At 55.5% G+C, this 21,890-nt stretch overlaps 1 protein-coding gene across 7 annotated transcripts; it reads right to left on the bottom strand.

Moving 5' to 3' along the window:
* Positions 1 to 91: 91 nt before the first annotated feature.
* On the bottom strand, positions 92 to 20,111 carry Ift27 (intraflagellar transport 27). 7 transcript variants are annotated; one of them, XM_033766257.1, is made up of 8 exons: positions 15,047 to 15,307; positions 12,968 to 13,047; positions 12,630 to 12,689; positions 11,519 to 11,578; positions 10,638 to 10,718; positions 9,319 to 9,436; positions 8,191 to 8,300; positions 92 to 1,130 (listed from the first exon to the last, which is right to left on the bottom strand). In XM_033766257.1, exons 1-8 carry the CDS (start codon positions 15,108 to 15,110, stop codon positions 1,056 to 1,058), a joined length of 648 nt encoding a protein of 215 aa, XP_033622148.1. In that variant the 5' UTR covers positions 15,111 to 15,307; the 3' UTR covers positions 92 to 1,055. The 7 variants fall into 7 exon arrangements, with proteins under 7 accessions (XP_033622148.1, XP_010612037.1, XP_010612062.1 ...); XM_010613735.3 differs by lacking the exon at positions 92 to 1,130 and adding an exon at positions 3,290 to 3,834 and having other exon boundaries at positions 15,047 to 15,298; XM_010613760.3 differs by lacking the exons at positions 92 to 1,130; positions 10,638 to 10,718 and adding an exon at positions 3,357 to 3,834 and having other exon boundaries at positions 15,047 to 15,293.
* Positions 20,112 to 21,890: the final 1,779 nt, after the last annotated feature.

The raw sequence follows: 21,890 nt of genomic DNA, 5'->3' as shown, positions 1-21,890 counted from the left end.
GGTGGTGCCGCTGGATTGGGCTGAAAACACAATGTTTCCCACATTTTTGCTACTGCTGGAGATGGCTCTGGTCCGGTCCCCCGAGTCCCCATCTGGTGCTGGCTGGAGCGCTGTGACCACCTCTCACCTCAGCTGTGACACTTCCTCCCCCAGCCTCCCATTCTCCTGGCTGATCGTTTTGAAGCAGAAACGGAGGTGAGTCACTTCAGTTAAAATGTTTTCGTGGCTCCCCAGTTCCCTCTGGAAAAAGTCTAGCTCCTCTGCTCTCCGGGAATATGCTGTGTTCTTGCTTTACCGGGTCCCCAGCCTCTCACATGCTGGGTTCTCTTTTCCTCCAACCCTACACCAGACACAGTTCCCCAGAGGGATCCCTGTCAGGCCTCAGGGCCTCTGCACATGCTGTCCTTCCCTGACTTGTAGCAGGTATTTCCCTGCCCCATCCCTGAACTTGGAGTCCCCTCAGGGCGCATCTCAGCTGTCCCAGATCCCCCAAATGTGGCAGGTTTTCGCACAGGGCCAAATGCAGGAATGTGAGGTACAGGAAGGGCTCTCCTCCCCTGTCCAGGACGGGAGGGAACCCTCCGTCACATGTGGCAGAGGGCTGCTTCAGGCCCTGTCCTTACCTTGGTGTCTTCCGTCTCTAAGGGACAGGACATAGGCCAGGTACATGCAGGGCTAGAGGACCTTGTGTTGTACGAATGCCCCGAGCAACTAACACAGCCACGCACAGAGCTGATCAGGGACTTGACCCAGTCTTGAGGTCGTAAGGCGGACAGATACAAAACGAAGGCAGAGACACCAAGCTTCGTCCTGTGTTTAGTTACCCACTGACCACCAGCAGGTCCAGCCCCAAAGTCCTGTTACACCAGGGGTGGGCACTGTGTAGAGCAGGCAGAGAAGCATCACTTCTGGGGGCCAAAGGAACCAGCCATGCCCCCAGGGCACTGAGCTGCTAATCGCTTTCAAATCTTCAAGGTCACTCTGGGGTGAAATCTTCCCTGGCCCCCAGATGTCCTCTGCTCTCTCCTGCTCTAGGGCCACCTGACAAACCATCACTAACCTGTTCCTCCAACAGCTGCCTCACCTCCTAGAACACTGGCGGCAAACCTCTGGCACATGTGTCTGTTTTTCTGTTAAGACAAAAATAAGTTAATGTAAGAGTTTTTTTTTTTTTTCCTCAATTAAAACCTCAGTATCCAGGTCTAATTGCAGTGTTGGTGCTTTGCGATAAATGAATGAACTGCAGGTCGGACACGCATCTCTGAAAGGTTTGCCAGCACTGTCCTAGAATGTTATGGCCCCAAGGAAGGGATTCTTGTGTGGCTGAGAAATCCCCAGTATGCAGAACAGGGCCTGGCGCTTAGGAAGTGCTCAGCATGCTTGCTTCTTCCTTTCATTCGGCATACATATTCACTCACAATAAAATCTGGCCAGGCGCAGCGCTGCATGCCTGAATCCCAGCTACTAGGGAGGCTGAGGCAGGAGGATCGCAAGTCTGAGGACAGCAGGGGAAATTTCATGAGACCCTGCCACAAAATAAACAACTAGGAAGGGTTACAGAGGATTCAGTCCACAGTCAGCTGGCTCCAAGGCAGGAGGAGCACAGCGGAGGGGTCTGGACCAGGAAAGCTGCCCTCACCCTGGCAGCCAGGAAGCAGAGTGGGGAGAGGCTGGGTCTGGAGACAGCCACGTCCCCAGTGTCCCGCCTTTTCAGCCAGGCCCCACCAAATCGTCCTCATCATTACTTGTAGAACCAGTTTACCTCCGTGGGCCCCCAAACCAAGCCATTCTATTCCGTCATGCTCTGCTGAACCCTCTTCCTGCTGGCTTTTCTTGACCAGCTGATCTAAACTGTCTCAGGCTGGGGACACCTCGGAGGGAGGGGACAGCTGTCTCCCTCAGCAGCTGTGCCAGCTGAAGCCCCCTGCCCTTGCCAGCGGGAAGCACCCTGTCCAGTGCTGTCGGGCTGGTCACAGCACTCTTCCTCATGCGGATCCCTGACAGAGCCCTCTCACGGCCACCTGTGTCCTCTTTCCAGACAGCCCTGTCCTCCCTGCTGCTGGGGCAGCCTCTCCCGAGCCCTCTGCATTTAACCCCGGGGAGAGAAGCGAGCGCAGGCAGGGACGCCCGCCAGGCACCCGTGACCCACGTCTGCAGAGCTCAGTCAGGTGCTCAGCAGCATGGTGCCAGCGTCCCTTCTCAGCAGTGTCCTCCACCTTAGGGCGTCTGCGGGCCTCCTTCACGTGATTCTAGGGGAAGAGGGTGGGCCAAGAAGGGCACCCGCCTACCGACTGCGGCCACTCCAGTCTTCTGACGGAGATATGAGGGTGGAAGGAGGGGGCCGTCGCCCAACTCCTGCAGGGAAGGGGCCTGGCAGGCCCTAACTTCTGGTGACCTTCCGGAAGTGGTTTCCTTGGCACTGAGTCTGTGTCCACACTTGTGGGCCCCGGTCCCCTATTCTGGGGTGACAGGCGATGCTCCCCCACAATCCCTTGGTTGTTTATGGAGGACCTTTGACGCGTCACGGGAGCCCGGTAGTTGGCGTAGCTGGTGTCCAGCACCACGAGCCCTCGACAGTGATTTTCTGGAGTGAGACTGTTGTGGCCACGGAGCACAGGAAGAGGCAGGGCACATGAGGGTGACATCCTGTGCCCAGATACCCCGCACAGCTGTTAAGTCACTTCTCTGACCTTCACATGCTCCTGCCAAGCACGGAGGAGGCAGAAGAGGGGCTGGGCGCTGACGTCCATCGCCCCGGCCCTGGTACCCCTCAGCTAATCCTCTCTCCCAGCTCACCTGTAAGAGTGGGATGTTAAGACTCGGCTGTAGGGACAAAACCAGCTAGTATCTGTCACGGGCTTCTCATACTGACGTGGCTGGTCGTAGACGGGAGCCATTACTGCCTTTAGCACTGGAACAGAAGGGGTCCCCCGGGACTGGCAGGACTATGACAGGGCACCCTGAGCAGGGGGGAGCAGACCACTGGGCGAGGGTGACAGGCCCGGGAGGCCCGAGATGCCAGACTGCGGCCAGCAGCACTGAGGAGTCTGCGAGTCCTTCGTCAGGGAAGTGGAACAATGAAAGTGGGGTTTTAGAACAGGCTGGGCAACGGCCAAGCTCAGGCAGAGTGAAGACTGCTGTCTAAGGTCAGGGATTTAGCTCAGTGGCTCCACCACCCGCCTCAAAAGCGCAAGGACTCGAGTTTGAGCCCTGGTATCCGCCCCCCACACCCCCACCCCCGCCAAGTGGATTTTAAAAGGGCCGGGGATGTAGCTCAACGGTCTGCCGCCTGCCTCACAAGTTTGACTGCTGCCTGGCTTGCTGAGAGATGGCCATAGAGAAAGCGGCTGTGCATCACGGAGGCTGGCAGGGGACAATGTGGTCAGGGACAGTGGCCCCCTGGGGGGAGTGGGGCATCTGGAGAGGCAGGTGCGGGTTGGAAAGGGATGGCACTGTGCCGTGGCAGTGAAGGTCACACAGGGCAAGCGGGGCCCCCACCCCAACAATGCCACCACGCTCCCTCCACAGGGCCACTCTGTGACCGTAGCCAGACTGCGAAATGGAACCAGGGCTGCCTCGGCCAAGTGGAAGGAGCTGCTGCCGCTTTTATTTAAAGCAGTCATGACATAATGAAGTTCAGAGGCAATTCCATCTTCTCCAGCCTTCCGGGAAGGAGACGAAGCCCGCTGCCAAGCACCTGAGCACCGCGCCGTCCTGCAGAACAAGCCCAGGCTGTCACACCAGGCCCCGGAACAGCTCCACTTTCTCCCTGTACAGGTGGAGGAACTGGGTGGCCAGGTAGCGGAAGGGGGCCTCGTAGTTCTCCATCTCCTTCTGCGGACAGTCAGAGGCGCTGCGTTACTTTTCTAACCCATGGAGCCATTACTTTTCTAACCCATGGAGCCGGCACTCCCTCCAACTTCCCTCCCCCAGGGACTCCCCAATGGGCCTGGTTTCATGTGTTTCATCCAAAATAGATGCAAATTGAACCATTTTCCAAATGTCAGTAACGGGAATCCTTTTGTCAAATGACTAATCATAATCTGGCTTACACAGTGCGGACACTGATCTGTGGAATACATTCAGATTCATTCTCAGGGTGGCTTAGAACCGTCCCCAAGAATGCCACAGTGTGCTCCTTGAGAGGTCAGAGGACGCCTTCCAGAAGGCCTCAGCATTCTACCATGCTGCTGGCATGACAAGAAGGAAACAGACAGGGATCGAGGGAACTTGCTGCAGACAGCCACATCCAGTGTAAGCGCCGGAGCCGGGGTTTGACAGAGGTCTGTTTCTACAGAGCCCGTCCTTTCAGCCATGCTGGCTGGATGTGGAAATGAGGGCCACAGGTCAATGCAAAGAGCAGACAGAGCCCTGCCCTGTGCCAGAAGGAAGAGCCCCAGAGGAGAGCGAGGATGAAGGGACAGAGTAACCGGAAGGAGTTTCATGGAGAACGTGGGCCCCATGTCTCTCTGGGGAGGATGCCTCGCTCTGACCTCCAGTCAGGGTTTCAGTCAGCTGGAGGCCCAGGAATCCCGGGCCAGACCCAGGCCTGGGAAGAATCTGGGTGACACTTGCTGGCTGTTCTGATGCCCCAGCCAGCGGGACGCCTACACTGCCCCCAATGCCAAGTGGTGAGGCTGTGGCGCCAGTTCCACCTCCTGAGGACCAGTGGGAAAGCAGTGACAGCTGACTCCCTGCAGTCTTAAAGGGGCTCTGCTGGACCTCCAGGAGGGTCATAGGTCTATAGCACTCACAGGGACCCCAAAACCACCCGTGCTGTTCACTGCTGCCTCTTCCTCTTCTGTGGCCTGCCAGAGATATGACTTCAGTTCAAGCCAAGTCCTCACGATGACCCTCGATGACCTCATGATGTAATTTGTAATTGCAGGGTGGTTTTTCTTTCGCAATACTGGGGACTGAACCTAGGGGCACTCTACCGCTGAGAAATAGCCCTATCCCTTTATTTTTTGAGGAAAGGTCTTGCTAAGTCACCCAGGCTGGCCTCCAGCTTGCAATTTTCCTGCTTCAGCCTCCAGAGTCGCTGGGACTACAGGTGTTTGCCGCTATGCTTGACAAGAATGAGTTATTTTCACGACTAAAGGATCCAAAGAACATTTCTCTTGTGTGACAGGGATTGGGAAAAGCTAAAGAACTTGCCCTAGAGCAGCGATGGCGAACTTTTTAGAGCTTTCAGGGATACAAACAGCTCGCTGCGGCACATGCGTGCCATAGGTTCGCCACCACTGCCCTAAAGTGAGGTTAACGGGTGGGAAATGACAGATCTTCACATGGGCACACAGCAGTGCCCTCGGCTTTCCCATCACTGTTTTCTTGCTCTCTCTGTGTGTCCACGTGTTTTTATTTTCTAAGAAACAAGCTGGCAGAAGAGAGAACCTATTCTGTTGCAGATAGCAGCTGAGACCATGAATGTACAAGCACCTGTTTCAGAAAGCTCTGTGGCAGCTGGCAAAAGCCCAGCCTTGATAAGCAGCGACGTGTTCCCCACGGAATGGGTGAGTCTCAACGTGAAGAACGTCTCCCAGTCATCACGCACAGGGACTGCATTGTCCAGACGAGTGACTGGGGCCTGGGGCGGAGTGGCCCAGCCCGCTCCGGATCCTTGGTTTGAGAAGAAGCCTTTCTACCCTGCAGCCAGTGGTGCACAGGGGGTATCGGGCCGTGGAGAAAGCCACCTGGACTTTGCAGAAAGGACAGCCCAAGCGAGGAAACAGGCGGCAGTGCTAGGGGTGCTGGGTGCCGGGGGCAGCCTGTAGCCAAGATGAGCACCTGTGCTGAGCTCACAACTGCCACGGCCCCGAAAGCTGTCCCCTCCGGATGGACGCGACAGACGGTGTGACGCCTCTGGGTGTGCGGAGCGCCTCCCGCCAGGCAGCGTCAGCGTCAACCCCTAAGACAACCCATCCTTTCCTGGCAGTTAAGTCCTGAACGCAAAGAGAATGTGGCCTCCATAGCCGCCACGGGGCGCTCCTGAAGTAATGGGAAACGTCAGTGACGGGAATCCTGTCAAATGACGAATCATCACCCAGCTTACACGGTGTGGACACTGACAGAGTAGGCCTGCGGAGCAGACTGGGACTCGTTCTCAGCCTCCGTCCCCAGGAATGCCACAGTGTGCCCCATGAGAGGTCAGAGTGAGGACCCCTTCCGGAAGGCTGAGCATCCAGCTGGATGCACCTGCACCCTGGGCCTGGTCCTGGGTCTACTCCTCCTTAGCTGCGCAACTGAGGAAATCTACACAGGCTTTCTGATCCGTTTCTCAAGTACGCAACAGGGGTAGGAGAAGCGGGCTCGCTGGTCTGCTATGAAGCAAAAGTGGGTAATGTACAAGATGCCAAAGACACAGTAGGCCGTCAGCATGTCATTCCCTCCTCCTGGCTACTGCAAGGGCAAGCTTGGGCAGCCACTCTGACAGACCATGCTGAACTTGTTTACATTTCCTATCGTCTTTTTTGGTACCAGGATCGGAGTCGGGACCTTGCACTTGTGAGGCAGGCGGCGGAACCACTGAGCGAAATCCCTGGCTCCATTTACTATATTCTGCCAGCGAGGAGCAAGGGGCTTTTTGTTGTCATTGCCGATTTATTATAATTGTTAACGTCTGGTTATAGAAACCCTTTTATTTTTTTTTTACTTTTTGGCCTGAAAATTGCAAACTTCAAAGGGCAGTAGAAAGTCAAAGAGCCCTGTTGCAGGTCGTGCTTCTGGGTCAGCCAGGGGATTGCTGCTGCGCTTAGGAAGAGAAGACGGGCTTGGCGTCAAGACTTGGCCGCCTCTCAAACAGCATTTGGTTATATTTCCTTTTTAATTACAGCTTTCTTACCCGAGCTGCCAGTGGAGCTTCTGTGAGCACCAACTCAGGGGGGACTAGTTAACTCGCACAGTTAATACCGAGTGCTTCACCGCCGCCTCTTCAAGCGAGATTTACACCCGCCCTCTGTTAACACCTGAATGGAGCCGCCAGTCGCGGCCCGTGGCCCTTGGTGGCTGATGTGTGGGGACGGGTTTTAAGTTTTTAGTTCTGGGAAATATGGGACAGGGTCACAAATGTGAATGGAGGAAGAGGGCGCAGGGCGGTCCTGCGTGCCGTGGGTGACACAGCCCGTGGCTCTGCTCGAAGGCTACTCCGTGGAGGCGAGGAGCCCCCGCGTGGCATGGCACAGGCTCGTCTCGTCCGGACTTCATTAATTTAACGCTCGTGATAATTGGACCAGAGGCAAGGGTGACATTCATCTGTGTATAAGCTATGGATTCACGGATTTAGTAAGTAATAACAGTAAACCAAGATGCTGGGGGAACATTTATACTCTAAAAGCTAACATTTGCGGAGTGTTTACTCTGTGCTACTCTGTGCTAAGTGTCGCATGCTGCCATCAAACTTAATTCTCACACTTAATACTCAAGGAGGGACATATTTTATATCCCCATTTACAGGGGAGGAGCCTGAAGCTCTGGTGGTTTAAATGACAAGCCAGGGTGGACAGCTAGCCTGGCTCCTTGCCGGCGGGGTCGGAATGCCTGTGGCCTTCTGTGGGAAGCAGGCCAGGCTGGGGACTTGGGAAGCTCAAGTCCATACAGTGATTGGACAGCAGTAGCTTCAACCTGAGGCAGGAGCGGTCTGAGTAGAAGAGATGACAGCCCAGGGTGTGCAGCTGCCCACTGGCTTCTGGACAGCCAAAGAATCAGGTCTCCGTTACAGCCATGGCCCGGCTGGAGCCTTGGGAAACTGTGGCAAGGGTCGCTGTGGGGTCCGAGACGGCTGTCTCCCTGCCCTTGCACAAGGGGTGTGTATGGTCACAAGCCCTTGAGCGGTCATTTTACCTCAACCCTGAGCCAGGAATGGGTTGGGGGCAACCCCTGGTTTTCAGGACTGACTGTGAGGGCCCAGTGAAGTAATGCACCAAGGACACAGCCACCCACACCTCCCAAGCAAAGTTGGGGAAACTGAACAAAGTCCACTGGTGCATCTCACTCGTGCAGACCCAGCTTCACCCAGAGTAGCCCAGTGGCTCTGCTTTACTAAAAGGACCAGTGACTCTTGTGATACTGCAAAAAGATCTCAGGTTGTGGACGTGAACATCACCTCCCAATAGGACACCGCATAGATGGCCTTGGCCCTGGACCCCTCCTGGTAGACGCTACCCAGACTTGGTGGCCCATGGACGTACTCACCACGGATGTCTCAAAGCACTCGAGGCCTTGGTCCAGTGCCCACGACCGGGCCTGTGCCGGATCCACTGCTCGTCGGCTGGCCAGGTCTGTCTTATTTCCTACTAAAACACCTACTCCAAAGAAAACAACCAGAACATTACATTTAGCTGTGGCAAGCTGGGAGATCAGCCAGGGAGGCAGCATGCTGTTTCTCTTTGTTTGACTTTTGAGACAGGGTCTCTCTATGTAGCCCAGCCTGGCCTTGAACTCATGGTGACCCTCCTGTCTCAGCCTCCTGAGTGCTAGGATTACAGGCGTGCGTCACCACACCTGGCTTAGCACACTGTTTCTGAGGGGCACAGAACATGGTCTGAGAAGCTGCCTGATGAGGGGGTGGGCACCAAGAGGGAAGGCCAGGGGTCTCGTGCTGGACCCCAGGGCCCCAAGAGAACTGATGGTCTCTGCCTTGTACACACAGCTTGTGCCTGGCCTTTTTTTGCTTCTTGTATATCTCTGTACCCCTCACTTCCTTAAGATTATAAGTGTCATGCAGGTGAGGGCCCACTTCTGTGTGCAGCTCTGATAGTTCCTAGCACATGGGGCAAACTTTAAAAATGGTCATTAACACTAATCTCAGGCCTGGGCTCAGAGTCAGGGATTCAGAGGTAATTTAGTTCTGCTCCCAGCTGCACTGGCTATAGCTAATTTCTGAGCTGGTCTCTGGAGATCACTTTCCCCGGTCTGTAATGAGGAGAATTTGTTGATCTCACGGAGGGATGAGAAATAAACTGATTTAAAGTATTCAGAAATGACAACAGGACTTGAATGCAACTCGTGCCCCATATACAGGAGCACACGAGGGAGCCTTCCCTGGGGTGAGCTTTGTGAAAATATCAATTCCTATTACAGCACCTCCCCCACTGCCTTGAGTCTGCCAGGTGGGTGACAGCCACATCACTGTACCCAGAGACTGAGAGGCAGAGCCAGGGCACAGTCCTGGCCGTCGGAGTCGGAGCCTCAGGGCCTTGCTTTGAGCCCTCGGTGACCTCTCTGCAAGGGACCCGGGCAGGTGTGTGTGTGTGTGTGTGTGTGTGTGTGTGTGTGTGAAGGACAGAGGCACTGCTGGAAACACACGTTGGCAGCTCCTACCTGGGAGGGAGGCGCCTGGAATCTGAGCCCGAGCCTTCTCCAGCCACTTGCCGCAGTTGCTGAAGGACTGCTCACTGGTCACGTCATAGACGAGACAGAGGACGTTGGGGCTCTCCCACTGCTCGGGGGACGGGAGAGGCACATGGCAGAAATGTGAAAAGGGACTCCTGGGCTGGGGGACCATCTGGCTCTCAGCTAAGGGATGTGGTGGTGGAAGGATGCGAAAAACTATCAAGGGGATGTGAGTCAGGAGACAGCCACCATCAGAGGTACAGAGGTTTGTCCACAGGCATGAACAGAGGTGTGCTCCGTGTGGGGGCGGGGGCGGGAGACATTAAGGGATGTGGTGGTGGAAGGATGCGAAAAACTATCAAGGGGATGTGAGTCAGGAGACAGCCACCATCAGAGGTACAGAGGTTTGTCCACAGGCATGAACAGAGGTGTGCTCCGTGTGGGGGCGGGGGAGCGGGAGACAGGTGGGCGGGGAGAGGGAGGGGAGCAGAAGGGGAGGGGTGCAGAGCTCACACGTGGGCCAGGCTCTCTGCTGGAGCGTTCTGTGCACCGCTGTGAAACTTCCCAACTTTGTTTTTCTTTATTTTTTGTTACTGGGGAATGAACTCGGGTCCTTGTACTTGCGAGACAGGCAGTGGAACCGCTGAGCTAAATCCCCGGCCCGAAACTCCCCAACTTTGTGGGGTCAGTATAGTCCTACTTTGTACTGGAGAAAGCAAGTCTGGGGAGGCCACCTGGCCTGCCCAGGTCTACAAGCTCAGGGCCAGTGGAACCAGGGTGGGCCTGAGGCTTTTCTCTACCTAGGGCTCCACTCTTGCCGGCCCTCGGCTTTGCTAATTAATTCTTCCCTCAGAGTTGCTGTCCAGGGCCGTCGCCCTGTGAGTGCCTCTTCCCTTCCATGGACAGTGCCTGGGAGTGTCTGCAGGGATCTTCCTGTCGGGCTGGCTTTGCTGCTCCTGCGCTGTCGCCATCAGCCCTAATGAACCACACCAACTGGACAGGGCTCACTCTCAAAGGCTGTGGGGGCTGCTCAGAGAGTCCCAGGACGTTCTGCCCTGGGGATGTGGGGTGGCCCTGGCTTATGTCTGGGGTGGGTACAGGGGAGAATCCTTTCTCCTCCAGTTGTCCTTGGAAGGCCATCCCGGGATGGGCTCTGGAGGGCCCTCTCCCCACCCCTGGGCTATGCTGGTTCCTGGAGGCACCCAAGGTGCAGGAGCTGAACCATCGGCCCCCACGCCTTCCTCCCGGCTGACTCATGCGCTCTCCCCAGAAACACACTCACCTCCCCTGCAGGCATCGGGACTTACCCTGGTGTGGCCTGAATTTATTTTCTTTTGTCCAGGCCTTCCTGGGGGTGTGGGGCTTGAACCCCAGGGATCAAGCTGAGGCTGGGGTGGGCAAGGCTGAGTCAGGCCGGCTGGTGGGAGGAACAGGCTTGATGGGAAGCATGTGGCCCTGCCTTGCCCACGCAACCTTTCCTTCTGCCAAGCATGGCAGTGCCCAGAGCCAGGCCATGCATCCATGGGTGCTTGCTAACACCATGAGTCGCTTCATGAAGCCAGCCCTGGGTGAAACTACCATCCTGAGCTTGACTTCTCTTAGAAAACAGAACAGGGGCAGAGAACAGTTTCCACTAAAGCGTGGCTGTTTCTGGAAAGGCAGGGGAGGGCTCTGAGGAGCTCTGGTGTTCAGATGAGCTCCCGATCCAGGTTCTGGAGACTGTCACCATGCGGTACAGCGTGCTGGGTTCTGGGGACAGCTGGGTGGCCATGGACACAGGCGTGGGGAGCCCGGGCAATAGAATGGGTGCATCCCTGGGGTCGGGGTTGGGGTGGAAGGTAAGCCTCATCTCGGGGTCCCTGGCCCACGTCCTGGGAGGCTGAGAGCGGCTGTCGAGAGCACTGGAGGGGGAGCTGTGAAGGACGGACGCAGCCACACAGCGCCTCGCACGTTTGGGAGCCAGCCGTGCAGGAGCAGGGGTGGCGGCCGTCAAGGGCACTGGGCCACTGCTGTCTGCCGGTGCCCACAGTCCCCGGCTGTGAGGATGCCCCTTAGAGAATACGGCCATGGCACGGCAGCTGCCCTTGCTGGCCATGGTGCAGAAGCGTTTCTACAGGAGCACTGTAGGTGCTGGCAGTGTGGCAGGATGTGGGTGGAGGTGGTTAGGAAAAAGAGCAAATGTACTTGCCAACTTATCCAGCATTTCAGAAAACAGCTCCTTGCCGGCTGAGTCAAAAATGAAGAGCTCCTGCAATCAGAAAAGCACGTCCCGGATAAGTGTACACAAAGGGAGGCCTCTGGCCACGAGTCACCACTGGCGCTCTCGGCTCACCGTGAACTTGGCTAGGCGGCGACACTCCTGCACCCATACGTGCACACACACTTCTTACACACGCTGTCTTTCCCCAGGCACAAGAAGGAAGTCCAGAGTCCCTGAGGCAGCACCAGGCTCCACCCCAGCCACCACGCCGTGCAGTCTCACCTCTCCCAACCCCGAGTGCAAAAATCCCAGGAACAGGCTGACTTCCCACCTGGCGGAACAGAATGCTAAACAGGCTGACGAGTGTTCTGGTTTCCAAAAGGTCATTCTGCACTTTGTTAACCAAATTGATTTTCAAATCTTAAAACAGTTCTTTTTAAAGGAGGTCACCCAGTAGGCCCGGGAAGGCGTCGAAAGCAGGACAGTCTGACAGCGTGTGGGGACAGCCCAGAAACGCTTTGGATGAGGGCACCAGATGCCCCTTCCATCCTGTCCTGGCCCACCAGCCCACTGCTGCTGCCCACGGAAGCCTCTCTGCAAGTCCCCCCTGCACCTCCCAGCAGGACAATGTCTGGCTGGCTTCTGAGCCGGGCACCCACTGTCCCAACAGCATCTGTCCTCGATGCTGGCCACCTGTGTCCTGGCCTTGGCCTTTCTCACTGTGTCAGGGTGCTAACAATTTCTTTCCTTCTTCCCTTCGCCTCCAATTTCCCTCTCTTTTTGTTCATGGGCCTCTTTAAGCATCTGGTAAAAGCTACAAACACTCTTGCTAAGGAGGGACACACAGACAACATCGTGTATTCCACTTCATAAACTCTGGGTTTTCCGCGGAGGGACCTGGGTTAAGACCCTGGTAGTAGACAAGTTCCTCAGCAAGGCCCACACCCCAGGCCCCTCCTGCCCAGTCAGTCCCTTCCTTCAGTATTTTCTGGGCTTCCCAACTCCCATGACCAGAGAAGTCTAGGCCTCGATTCCCCACCATCTGTGTCCCTCCTAGGAAAGCGGCCCTGGTCCCACCTGGGTTGGGGATGCCACTCACCACACTGTCGGCTGTGTCAGGGACTGGCACCGTCTTCACCACCAAATCCACCCCAGCTGTCTGCCGAGGAACAGAGGAACATCAGAGGGCATCAGAGGCCCCAGTGTGGGGTGATGTGGGAGGACGTGATGAGACCCCAACTCCCTGGAGGGCCATCTCAGCCTGCAGAAGCCAGAGGCCTCCTCGTCACCCCACTTTCCTCCCCTGGAGGAGCTGCGGCTTGTGGTGATCATAGGGACTGGTGGGGCGCTGTGGTCACCGCTCACTGTGGAGGCGGAAAACTGACCTCTACGTGGCCATGCACACACCCTCTCGGCTGGCCCAGGCCCCCAGCTCACCAGCGTGTAGTTCTTCTGGAAGTGGGCCCCGTCGCTGCGGAAGATCTGTGCCAGTGCGGTCTTGCCCACGGCCGGGTCTCCTGGGGTCAGAACAGAAGAGAGACACCACTTTAGTGGTCCTCACCAGACCCTCTTGCTCTACAAACTGAAAACTTCCATGAGTTTCCCAGGCAAGCACCACTGGCTGTCACGGGCACCACAGAGCTCACAGGCAGGGCAGCAGGGGGGCCCATGCGACCCCGTCAAAACTCGCGATGCAGAACACATTCCCAGCTGGCTAAGGAAAGAACGACCCAGAAAGTGAGGGAGGCTGAGGAGGGACCTGGCGGGAGCCTTGGGAGCAGAAGCGGCACTTCCGGTGAGACACACCCACAGGAAAACCCTGTCATTTTCAAGCCCGGCTGTACCCGAAGCCTTGGCAGGAAAGATGAGCGGCGGGCGGGGTGATTCAGGTGAGGGCCCCCCACCCACTGCTGAGCTGACTCGAGTGGAGAGCCGCCCCTGGTGGTCCGTGTTTATGGGACACAGAAGTCAGGAAACCCACTTCCCAGGGACGTCTGTCACACCACTTGGGACGCCAGTTTGTGACACGCTGGGCTTCGCTTTCCAAGTCTCTCTGGAAACTGTGACTGCAGCAAGTCCAGCCCGCCTCCCCCAGCTGTCCTTGGTAGTCAGCAACCCCAGAAACTGGCACCTGAGAACTCCAGGTCTGAGGTCTCCCACCCGGGTCCCTCTCATGCTGGTGAGAAGCGCTCTGTGCCCACCTGCAATCCCCTCCGCTCTCCCCACTTTGCCGCCCATGGCCCTGCCCGATGTCCTTTGATGTGCGGCACCTTTCCCACCTCTCTTACACGCCGGCCCCTGACTGAGCGTCGCCTCCTGCTTCCGGCCTCCCCATCCTCAGGGGCATCACCTGCACCCTGTGCACTGCCGGCTCGTGTCACCGCGAATGGTCTCCGCACCTTCGCTCCCCGTTTTACAGCCGCTGCCACACTTTCCTCTGCTTGACTTCTCGACAGTCTGCCACTCTGTTCATTTTCCTGTAATTTTCTCTCGTGAGACAATTATGTGACGACGAGCGGCATGTCACCGATGCGAACGCCTCCAGGTTGGAACGCGCTATTCAGGACTTGCTTTGCTACCTGCCACCTCTTCTTAGGAGGGTCCTGACATGCGCTGCAGCCCCTGTGAGCCCAGCCGCACTCTCATTCATTGCTCCCCACGCTACGCCCCCTCCTTCCCTGCTGAGGGGAGTGGCAGTGAACCTCAGCTGCAGATGAAGGGATAGAGGCTCTGAGAAGCTGGTACCGGGCCTAGGACTCCAATATCCCACTCTCTGCACCAGGTCTGGGGCTCAGGGACACGCCTGGTGCATTTAAGGGCTTCACTGCTGTGACCCCCCGGGACATTCTGGGCACCACAGCCTGCACCACCTGTCCTGGAGCACATGGCTTCCCTCCTCCCGACTCCAACTCTGCTCCTGAACCCAGTTGGAAACTGGCTCTTCCTGCTTGTGAAATTCCCCACAGATTGGTTCTGGCTAATTTCATAAATCTTCCTCCCGCCTGTCAGTCAGTCACCAACACTTACAGCAAACTTCCTGTGTGGGCTCCTGGGAGGTGACAGAACTGATAAACACGTTTTCAGAGAAACAAGATGACAAGTGCAAATTCAAACAGCACAAGCTGAGAACCTCAGTCAGCATCGGAGAGAGCATCAAGGACGGGAGAGGCAGCCAGGTCACGGCTTTCTGCCCTGGGGACACAGGACTGAGAGGCTCCCTGTGACTTCGTAACTGCCACAGCCAGTGGTCTCTTCTCATGCCTCACCCCCACGCCTCTGAGCCAGTCCCCTCCTTCTGAGCCATCCTGGTGGCCTCTGCACCCCCATGTGTGGCCACTTCCGGGGGCTGTGCTCAGCGCTCTGCTCAGCGCTCTGCTCCTGGCTACTCTGCCTCGGTTGCCTTCATTCCTCCTCCCTGCTCCCACAGGACGACGGGCCTTCATCCACCTGTAGCCACAGCCACGTCATGCCACGCCTGTCCCTGAGTGCACAGCTGTCCCCAGAGGTCTCGCCCACCTAGTTCACTCTTCTGCTCACACGGCCTCCACCACGTGTCTTCATTGTCCCCACGTGCAACCATCGCTTCCTCCCTACCCAGCCGGCCTCCCCTTAATCCCCTGAGGCCTTTGCTATGTCTCCTGCCCACAGCACATCCTGCCGCTGCCCTGAGCTCACGCCTTACGTTGACTCGCCCCCCATGCTCTGCGAACACCCCACCATGGCCGATGTGACGGTTAATCACGACTGTAACCTGACTGCCCAGAGAGACGACGCCCCGGGAGGCTGGTAAAGCACACGCCTGGGGGGGGGGTCGGGACGGGTCGCGGGGGCGTGGCCTTGGGAACCGTATTTGCTCCCGGCCCCTCCCCTGGCCCTCAGGGCGGCTTCCTGGCTTTCTTCTGCCCTGCCCTTCAGCCACGAAGTTTCTGAACCAGACCTGGGCAACCGCAGACTGAAACCTCTGGAACTGGGAGTCAAACTAAGCCCGCTTCCTTCAAGTTGCACACGTTAGAAATTTTATCACAGCAACAAAAAGCACACATGCACACACATACAGGCACCACAGGGTGGGATCTGCGCTCAGCTCCCTGATCCTCCTTCAAGCTGAACCTCTATGCTCTGATGATCACGCCCGCCTCTCTCTGTCCCTAGTCCCAGAGGACATGCTTCTTCCTGCAGTCACTCCTGTGCTGCCTCAGTGCCCCTGTTTCCCTTCTTGAGCCCTTCGATATCTAAGGTCCACTGTGTACAGTGAAGCCCTTACCTCATGTAGTTCCGGTTTTTCACCTGGACCCTGATCATGCAGTAGTGGGGCCAAGAGAGAGTGTTAGGGAATTGATCATGCTAAAGTATGCTGTGACGCCGCCTCACAGGCTGCATTCTCCTGGTAACCTTGGCTCCTAAAATGACCTCATGCCCTTATCTCTGGTTTCCCTCCCCACCAAGGCCACAGTGGTCCAGGAAAGTTGAAACCTGTGTCTGCAGGACTGGGCCCATAAAAGCAATCTGGCCTGTGATAGGTTAAAAGTAGCTCACTCCTCATAAATAAGCAATAGCCCACCCCAAACTGATAAAAGGACCTTCCTTTCTTTGTTCTTCTCTCTTCTTCTGCTTCTTCCTCCTTTTCTCTCTCTCTCTCCCTCTCTCTCTCTCTGCCTTCCTGCCTCCTGCTCGCCTCCCTACAATAAAGATCTCCTGCCGGACCTCTCGGTGCGTGAGTGACATAATTGGGTAAAATTGGGTAAGGGGCACCCAAAGGGGGCACGCGCGACCCCTTTCAGAGAGATCATTTTATAGATCCTCCAAATGCTCCGAGTGACCCGTGGAACATGGCGGGCTCATGGCCCACGACGGAACTCCTGGGGTGCGACACCCAGCAGGCAGTGCCCCTCTGTGGGTCCCCTAGGGTTATAATAGCCCCGGCTGTCTACCACTGCCTCTCGGCACTTTCTCTGGCCTTTTCTGCCCCCCCACAGACCTGAGAAGCTGTGACATCTTTAAAATGGCTCTGTTGTGGGCCAGGGACCTAGCTCAGTGATTCTGCTGCCTGCCTCACAAGCGCAAGGACCCCAGTTCGATCCCTGGCACCAAACAAAAGAACAACAACAACAAAATGGCCCCGTTGTGATGCTGAAAATACTCGACCAGGCCTTGACTGAAAATGCTGCCCCAGAGGCCCTCTCACCTTCGGTCGTCGCAGCACAGGGGCAGGTGGACTTTCACAGGGTGGCGCTTTCATCCCTGACACCGTCAGCCACCTCTCTCCACAGCCAGTGCTGACCCAGCTTCCACTCTCTCCCCCTGTCCCATGTACAAAATCTGGGCTCTGCACCCTGTTCGTCAGTCCCTGAACACCCCACACCCTCACAGCTACCTCCTTCCAACCCAAGTCCAAATCTTGCTCACTCTGTCTGGGAAAAGCTCAGTTACTTCCTTCCTAGCAGCCTCGGAAGGGAGCGCTACCTCCTCAGTCCTGTCTGGGAGGCTCTGCTGATCCCTGCTGGTGTTGGGAGACCTGACACTGGCACTGGGACCCATGGAGGCATGACTGTTACCCCCACGTGCTGAGAGAGGCACCACAGCAGTTAAAGGCACAGGCCCAGGAGCCAGGCTCTAGCTTGTCCACTTCCCAGCTGTGTGGCGTTAGGTCAGTTACTTCATCTCACTGTGCCTCAGCTGCTACATCTGCAAAACGGGTTACTAACAGCACCTGCCCCACAGAATCGTTACGGGATTTAACGAGTTAATATGCACAGTGCTCAGCATGCACTAAGGACTATTTGTTTTTAAGACAAATCAACCACAGATACACATCAGATATGGCTTTCTCTTTTCAGCAGAACATGCAGCAGCTGGGCCTTGACAGGTCTCCAAATCGGGCTTCAGTTCCCAGTCGCGGCAGTGGTGCTATAACCCATCATGCACAGCTTAGTTCTTCCCGGGGTGTGGGGCTGCGCTGCTCCGTTGCTGCAGGGCGACTCGCAGCGGGTAGAAGACGCTCAGTAAATATCCGTGCAGGGACTATCACTTGAGCATCAGGGCCCTGATAAGCCGTTATGGGAGAGAAGTCTGGGTCTACAGGGGTAAATGGAAACAACTCCTGAGGGGTGTGGGGGGGTGGCAGAGAACTTGGAGGTGGTGCTACCTGGTGGTGGGCCACCTCAGGCTGAGGGGTTCCAGCCCAGGAAACCTCCATTTCCTGGAGGAGATGCCCTGGGGGCCTTGACAGGAAGCTGCAGGCTGAGTGCAGAGTTGGAGTTCAAGAGCCACCAACACAGGCCAAGGCTGGAATCAGGTGAAACATGTGCCGGAGAAAGCGGGGGTAAAGAAGGGCCAAAAGGACCGAGGTTTGAGGACAGTCCAGCCTGTGCTAAGAACAAAGCCCTGGAAGTCGTATCAACTGGGTCTGGGTCAGGTTCTGGATCACACAGCACTGCTACTGCTGGCTGTTTGGCCAAGGGCAAGTGTCCTCACCCCTCTGGGCCTCATTAGTCTCATCTGTAAACCTGTGAATCTGTACGGGCGACAGCAATACCAACGATCCCCATACTGGATGGTGAGCACTCGTGGGAGCAGTGCCGAGGGTCTGGCATAGGGCAGGCACACAGAAGGTACTCAGGAAGCTGAATTCAAAAAGAACTAGAAGGAAGAACAGCCAGAGACAGAAGCCCATTTTAAAAAGAAATCTAGCTTTAGAAAACGAAAATATTCCCACCTCATCCATGAGGGAATAGAAGCTCAAAGAAATGCTCTGTCCAAGATAACAGCCAGTAAGAGAAACAGCCAGAATTGTTTCTGTTACACAACACTGCCTCCCCTGGCGCTCTGGAAACCAGAGTCTCCTGAGAGCCATTCATTTCTTTTGCTCCAGCATGATCTAAGTCACTAGTGTCAGGCATCATTCTATGTGACCCTTTCATTTTCAAATTAAGAAAAGTCATTCAAAACACTATCAGCAAGCCAGGTGTGGTGGTGTGAGCGTATAATCTCTGGGAGGCTGAGGCAGGAGGATTACAAATTTAAGCCTAGCATGGACAACTTAGGGAGATTCTGTCCCAAAATTTAAAAGGGATGTAGCTCAGTGCAAAGGCCCTGAGTTCAGTTCCCAGTACTGGAAAAACAAAACAAAACAAAACAAAAAACCAACAACAACAACAACAACAACAACAACAACAACAACAACAACAACAACAACAACAACAACAACAACAACAACAACAACAAGCAAACAGAAAAACCAACCACAATTATTTTCAGTCTGGAAGAGAGAAAGAAAAAGGAATTTTTTTTCCTGCATATAATTTCTCCTCAGTTCCTTCCTGAGTTGGTCAGGGAAGCTTGGAAAGTTCACAGGTTTCAACAGTAACACCAGATAAGGCTTTTGGAGTTGGACCAACCTGGGCCTGTAAATCCTGTGCACGACCGTCACTGGGGTGGACCCTGGGCACCGCCTCAGGAAGATCAGGACAAGGGAGAACCAACCCCGTGTGCTATGTGAGAGGACTCAGTGAAACACACGTGTGCACTCTACAGTCACAAGTCTGATCCCAGTGGATACTGATACACAGAAAACACTCCAGATGTGAATGCCACACCTTCGTTCATTCTGCTAAGTATTTAGAGTACCTACTATGTCCAGGCATTGCAGTGGGTGCTTGGGATGCAAAACCAAGACTGCTGACTTTGGGGAGACTGCAGTGCGAAGTAACATTGGACACTGAAGATGGCAAACAGGGCGCCTCTGCAAACTGTGTCACCTGACCACTAGTCTGTTCTGTCCCTTTTATCGGAAGAAGTTGGGCCAGGAAAAGAATTCCATGAGTAAAGACCATCAAAGTCACCGACGCCTAATTTGGGGGCACAGCAATTGGGGTTCGCTTAGTCTGATTTTTAAACAAGTCTGCTCCTCATCAATACAACCGAACAGCGGCGGCGTGGGGTGGGGATGAGGGATGTCAGCCAGTGTTACAAATGTGCTCTGGAAGATAACTGCTTCCCCCAGTGGAATTTAAACTACATCGGTAATTGCAGCAACTCGCCTTTGGGAGAAAAACAGGGAAAGAAGGTAGAGAGTTTACTTGAACAAAAGCTCCTCATAAATTATGAAGGCTCTGGACTCTGGAGACCGCTGTATTCAAGCACAAATTTTCAGACTCACCTGCCAGGATGCATTTGGCGGCCAGCTTCACCATGGTAACCAACCACTACACCGACCACCGGGGAGGGAAGCGATTGCTTAGAGGGGCTGGTGGGTGAGTTTCGCGGCTCTGTCCGGCCTGGGCCAGTGAAGTGGGGAATGGTGATCCCCAGGGCCTGCGGCTGTGGTGGGGATGCGACTCCAGCCCGGGCCTGGGTGTCTGGCTCTAGGGAAGGCGGCGAGAGGGAGGGATCCAGAGGGGACAAGATCGAGGCCCTAGAAGCAGCCTGGAAATGTACAAGCGGCGACGTAGCTCCCGTTCTCTGTTCCGGCCCAGGCCCTCAGCCCAAACCCTCTAAACAGACCCACTGCTTTAGCGTCCCGAGTACCCAGCTAAATATGCTAGCCTGGCAACCATCGGCCACTGCCCCGCCTTTCCTTATCCTTGCTGGCCCTCGATTGGCTGCTGCCAATATCTCCCACCACCGAAGACTCTCAGAGACCCAGTAGAAGAAGGGGGCGGGACAAACAGTCTTTCTTTTTCAAGATAATTCGTTGTGGTGTCTGCTCTTCAACTTTATACCTCTCGATAAATGGCTCCAGATATCGTCAGTCCCTGCCGTCTCCCGCCCCAGATCCTCCGGAGCATTTCGGGAAAAGAAGTTCTAGCCTTGTGCAGCCAGAGGGAGCGACGAGGAAAGTTTTCTGATTGGCCAGAGGCTGGTTTGGACCATCTTGGGGAAGAATGGGGATTCGCTGCACTCCCTTGCTCTCCCGAAAGTGGACTCGCCCAAGAGAAGGCTGCGGCGGGAGGCTTGCGGAGCGGCGCCTGCGCAGTAGACGAAACTGCAGGTGCTGAAAGCTTGGTCCTGGGGCGTGTTGTTTCCTTGCTTCCCAGGTTCCAAGAAGCAAAGCTGTCGGGGCATCAGCAAATCCAGACCTCACCCCGCATCCCCAAGACAAATCTTATTTTTAAAGCCCAAGCATGTTATGCTCTTTGAAATCTGAAGTGGAATGAGGGAAGGATGGGGAGAGGTTCAGTTCCGAGTGCGAACGTAGGGTTGGGAGTGAGTTCTGTGCGCATTGCACAGGGCGGTGACCGGATAATGACAATGTAGTGCGTGTTTCAAAAGCCAGGAAGAAAGGGTTTGTGTTTTCACCACAGCAGTGAGCGTTAGGGGACGTAATGAGTATTTAAAGGGACATCCGTCAACAGAAGGGACAAGTAAACCGACGTGGAGGGCCACTGCGCTTGGAGACCGAAAGCCGCCCTTGTGAAGTGGAGACTGCAGCCCGCATCACACACGATGAAAGCAAGGGGTCAAGGATGTTGCCAGCCTTGTACAGGTGGCACAACAAGGCACACACACACACACACACACACACACACACACTCTAGAAATGGCTGTAAAGTTTTTAACGTTAAATGGGGAGTTACACAATGCAAGCTGGACCATTCCTTCTGGGAGCTTCACTCCTGGTATCAGTAACAAAGGTAAAGAGCCATCTCCCCGGCATTGCTCCCAGGTCCTTTTCTCTGAAACATCATGCTGGTCATCTCAGCACCCAGGCCTGGTGAGCAGAAAGTCACTGCCTGTTCTCTTTTTCCCTCTGGCCAACCCTTCCCTTCAGCAGGGCTACCTGTTTGCTGTATGACTCCCTGACTTCTGAGCGTGCCCCTTGGGTGAGCCACACCAGGGGAGGTCCTTGGAGCTGCCCCAGGGCATATCTAGGGCAACATTGTCCCTCTTCTTTATGGGGCTGGGGGTAAAAACTACGCCTCCTTCACAGGTCTGCTCTCTTCCTGTGTTGCTGCTCTGTTCGACTTTAGTCAGTGCCATCATTAGGGCGTTTTGGGTCTCTCCAGGGAGATGAGAAATACCCATATGGTGGGTTCTGCCCCTTCCTCACTGTCATGGTCCCCAGGGCCTCTATACATTATAGTGTTGTTTTTGGCACTGTACTGAGGATTTTTGAACTCCCTTGCAAGCGCTCTACCACTGGGCTACATTTTCCCATACATTCTTGATCACAGCTGCAGCTCCATGCCTGAGAGTCTTGTGGCTTAAGGTGGCGGAGAGTTCTGGAGCCAGAAAGGTTCCTGAGCACTTCCTGTCCACCGCTTCTGATAGCTGCAGCATGTACACATTGCATGCCGGCCTTCTAAGGATGGCTGAGGATTAATTCACCCATGAGCCATGTGCGTATTTGATAGAGTAACCC

The sequence above is a fragment of the Fukomys damarensis genome, unplaced genomic scaffold (genome assembly GCF_012274545.1).
Source record: "Fukomys damarensis isolate Sample0158 unplaced genomic scaffold, DMR_v1.0_HiC HiC_scaffold_19, whole genome shotgun sequence".
Lineage (NCBI taxonomy): Eukaryota > Metazoa > Chordata > Mammalia > Rodentia > Bathyergidae > Fukomys > Fukomys damarensis.
This window is presented reverse-complemented; position numbering and strand designations above follow the sequence as displayed.

What these genes read in the sequence shown, in the direction of transcription:
- Ift27 (XM_010613711.2), bottom strand. Translation starts at nt 15,110, where the DNA reads ATGGTTGCACGTGGGGACAATGAAGACACGTGGTGGAGGCCGTGTGAG. An exon ending in TGAGCAGAAGAGTGAACTAG is followed by an intron (nt 13,048 to 15,046) that starts GTGGGCGAGACC and finishes TTCTGACCCCAG; the next exon opens with GAGACCCGGCCGTGGGCAAG. An exon ending in CTGAAATGCTGGATAAGTTG is followed by an intron (nt 10,719 to 11,518) that starts GCAAGTACATTT and finishes TGCCCACCCCAG; the next exon opens with CCTCAGCTTGATCCCTGGGG.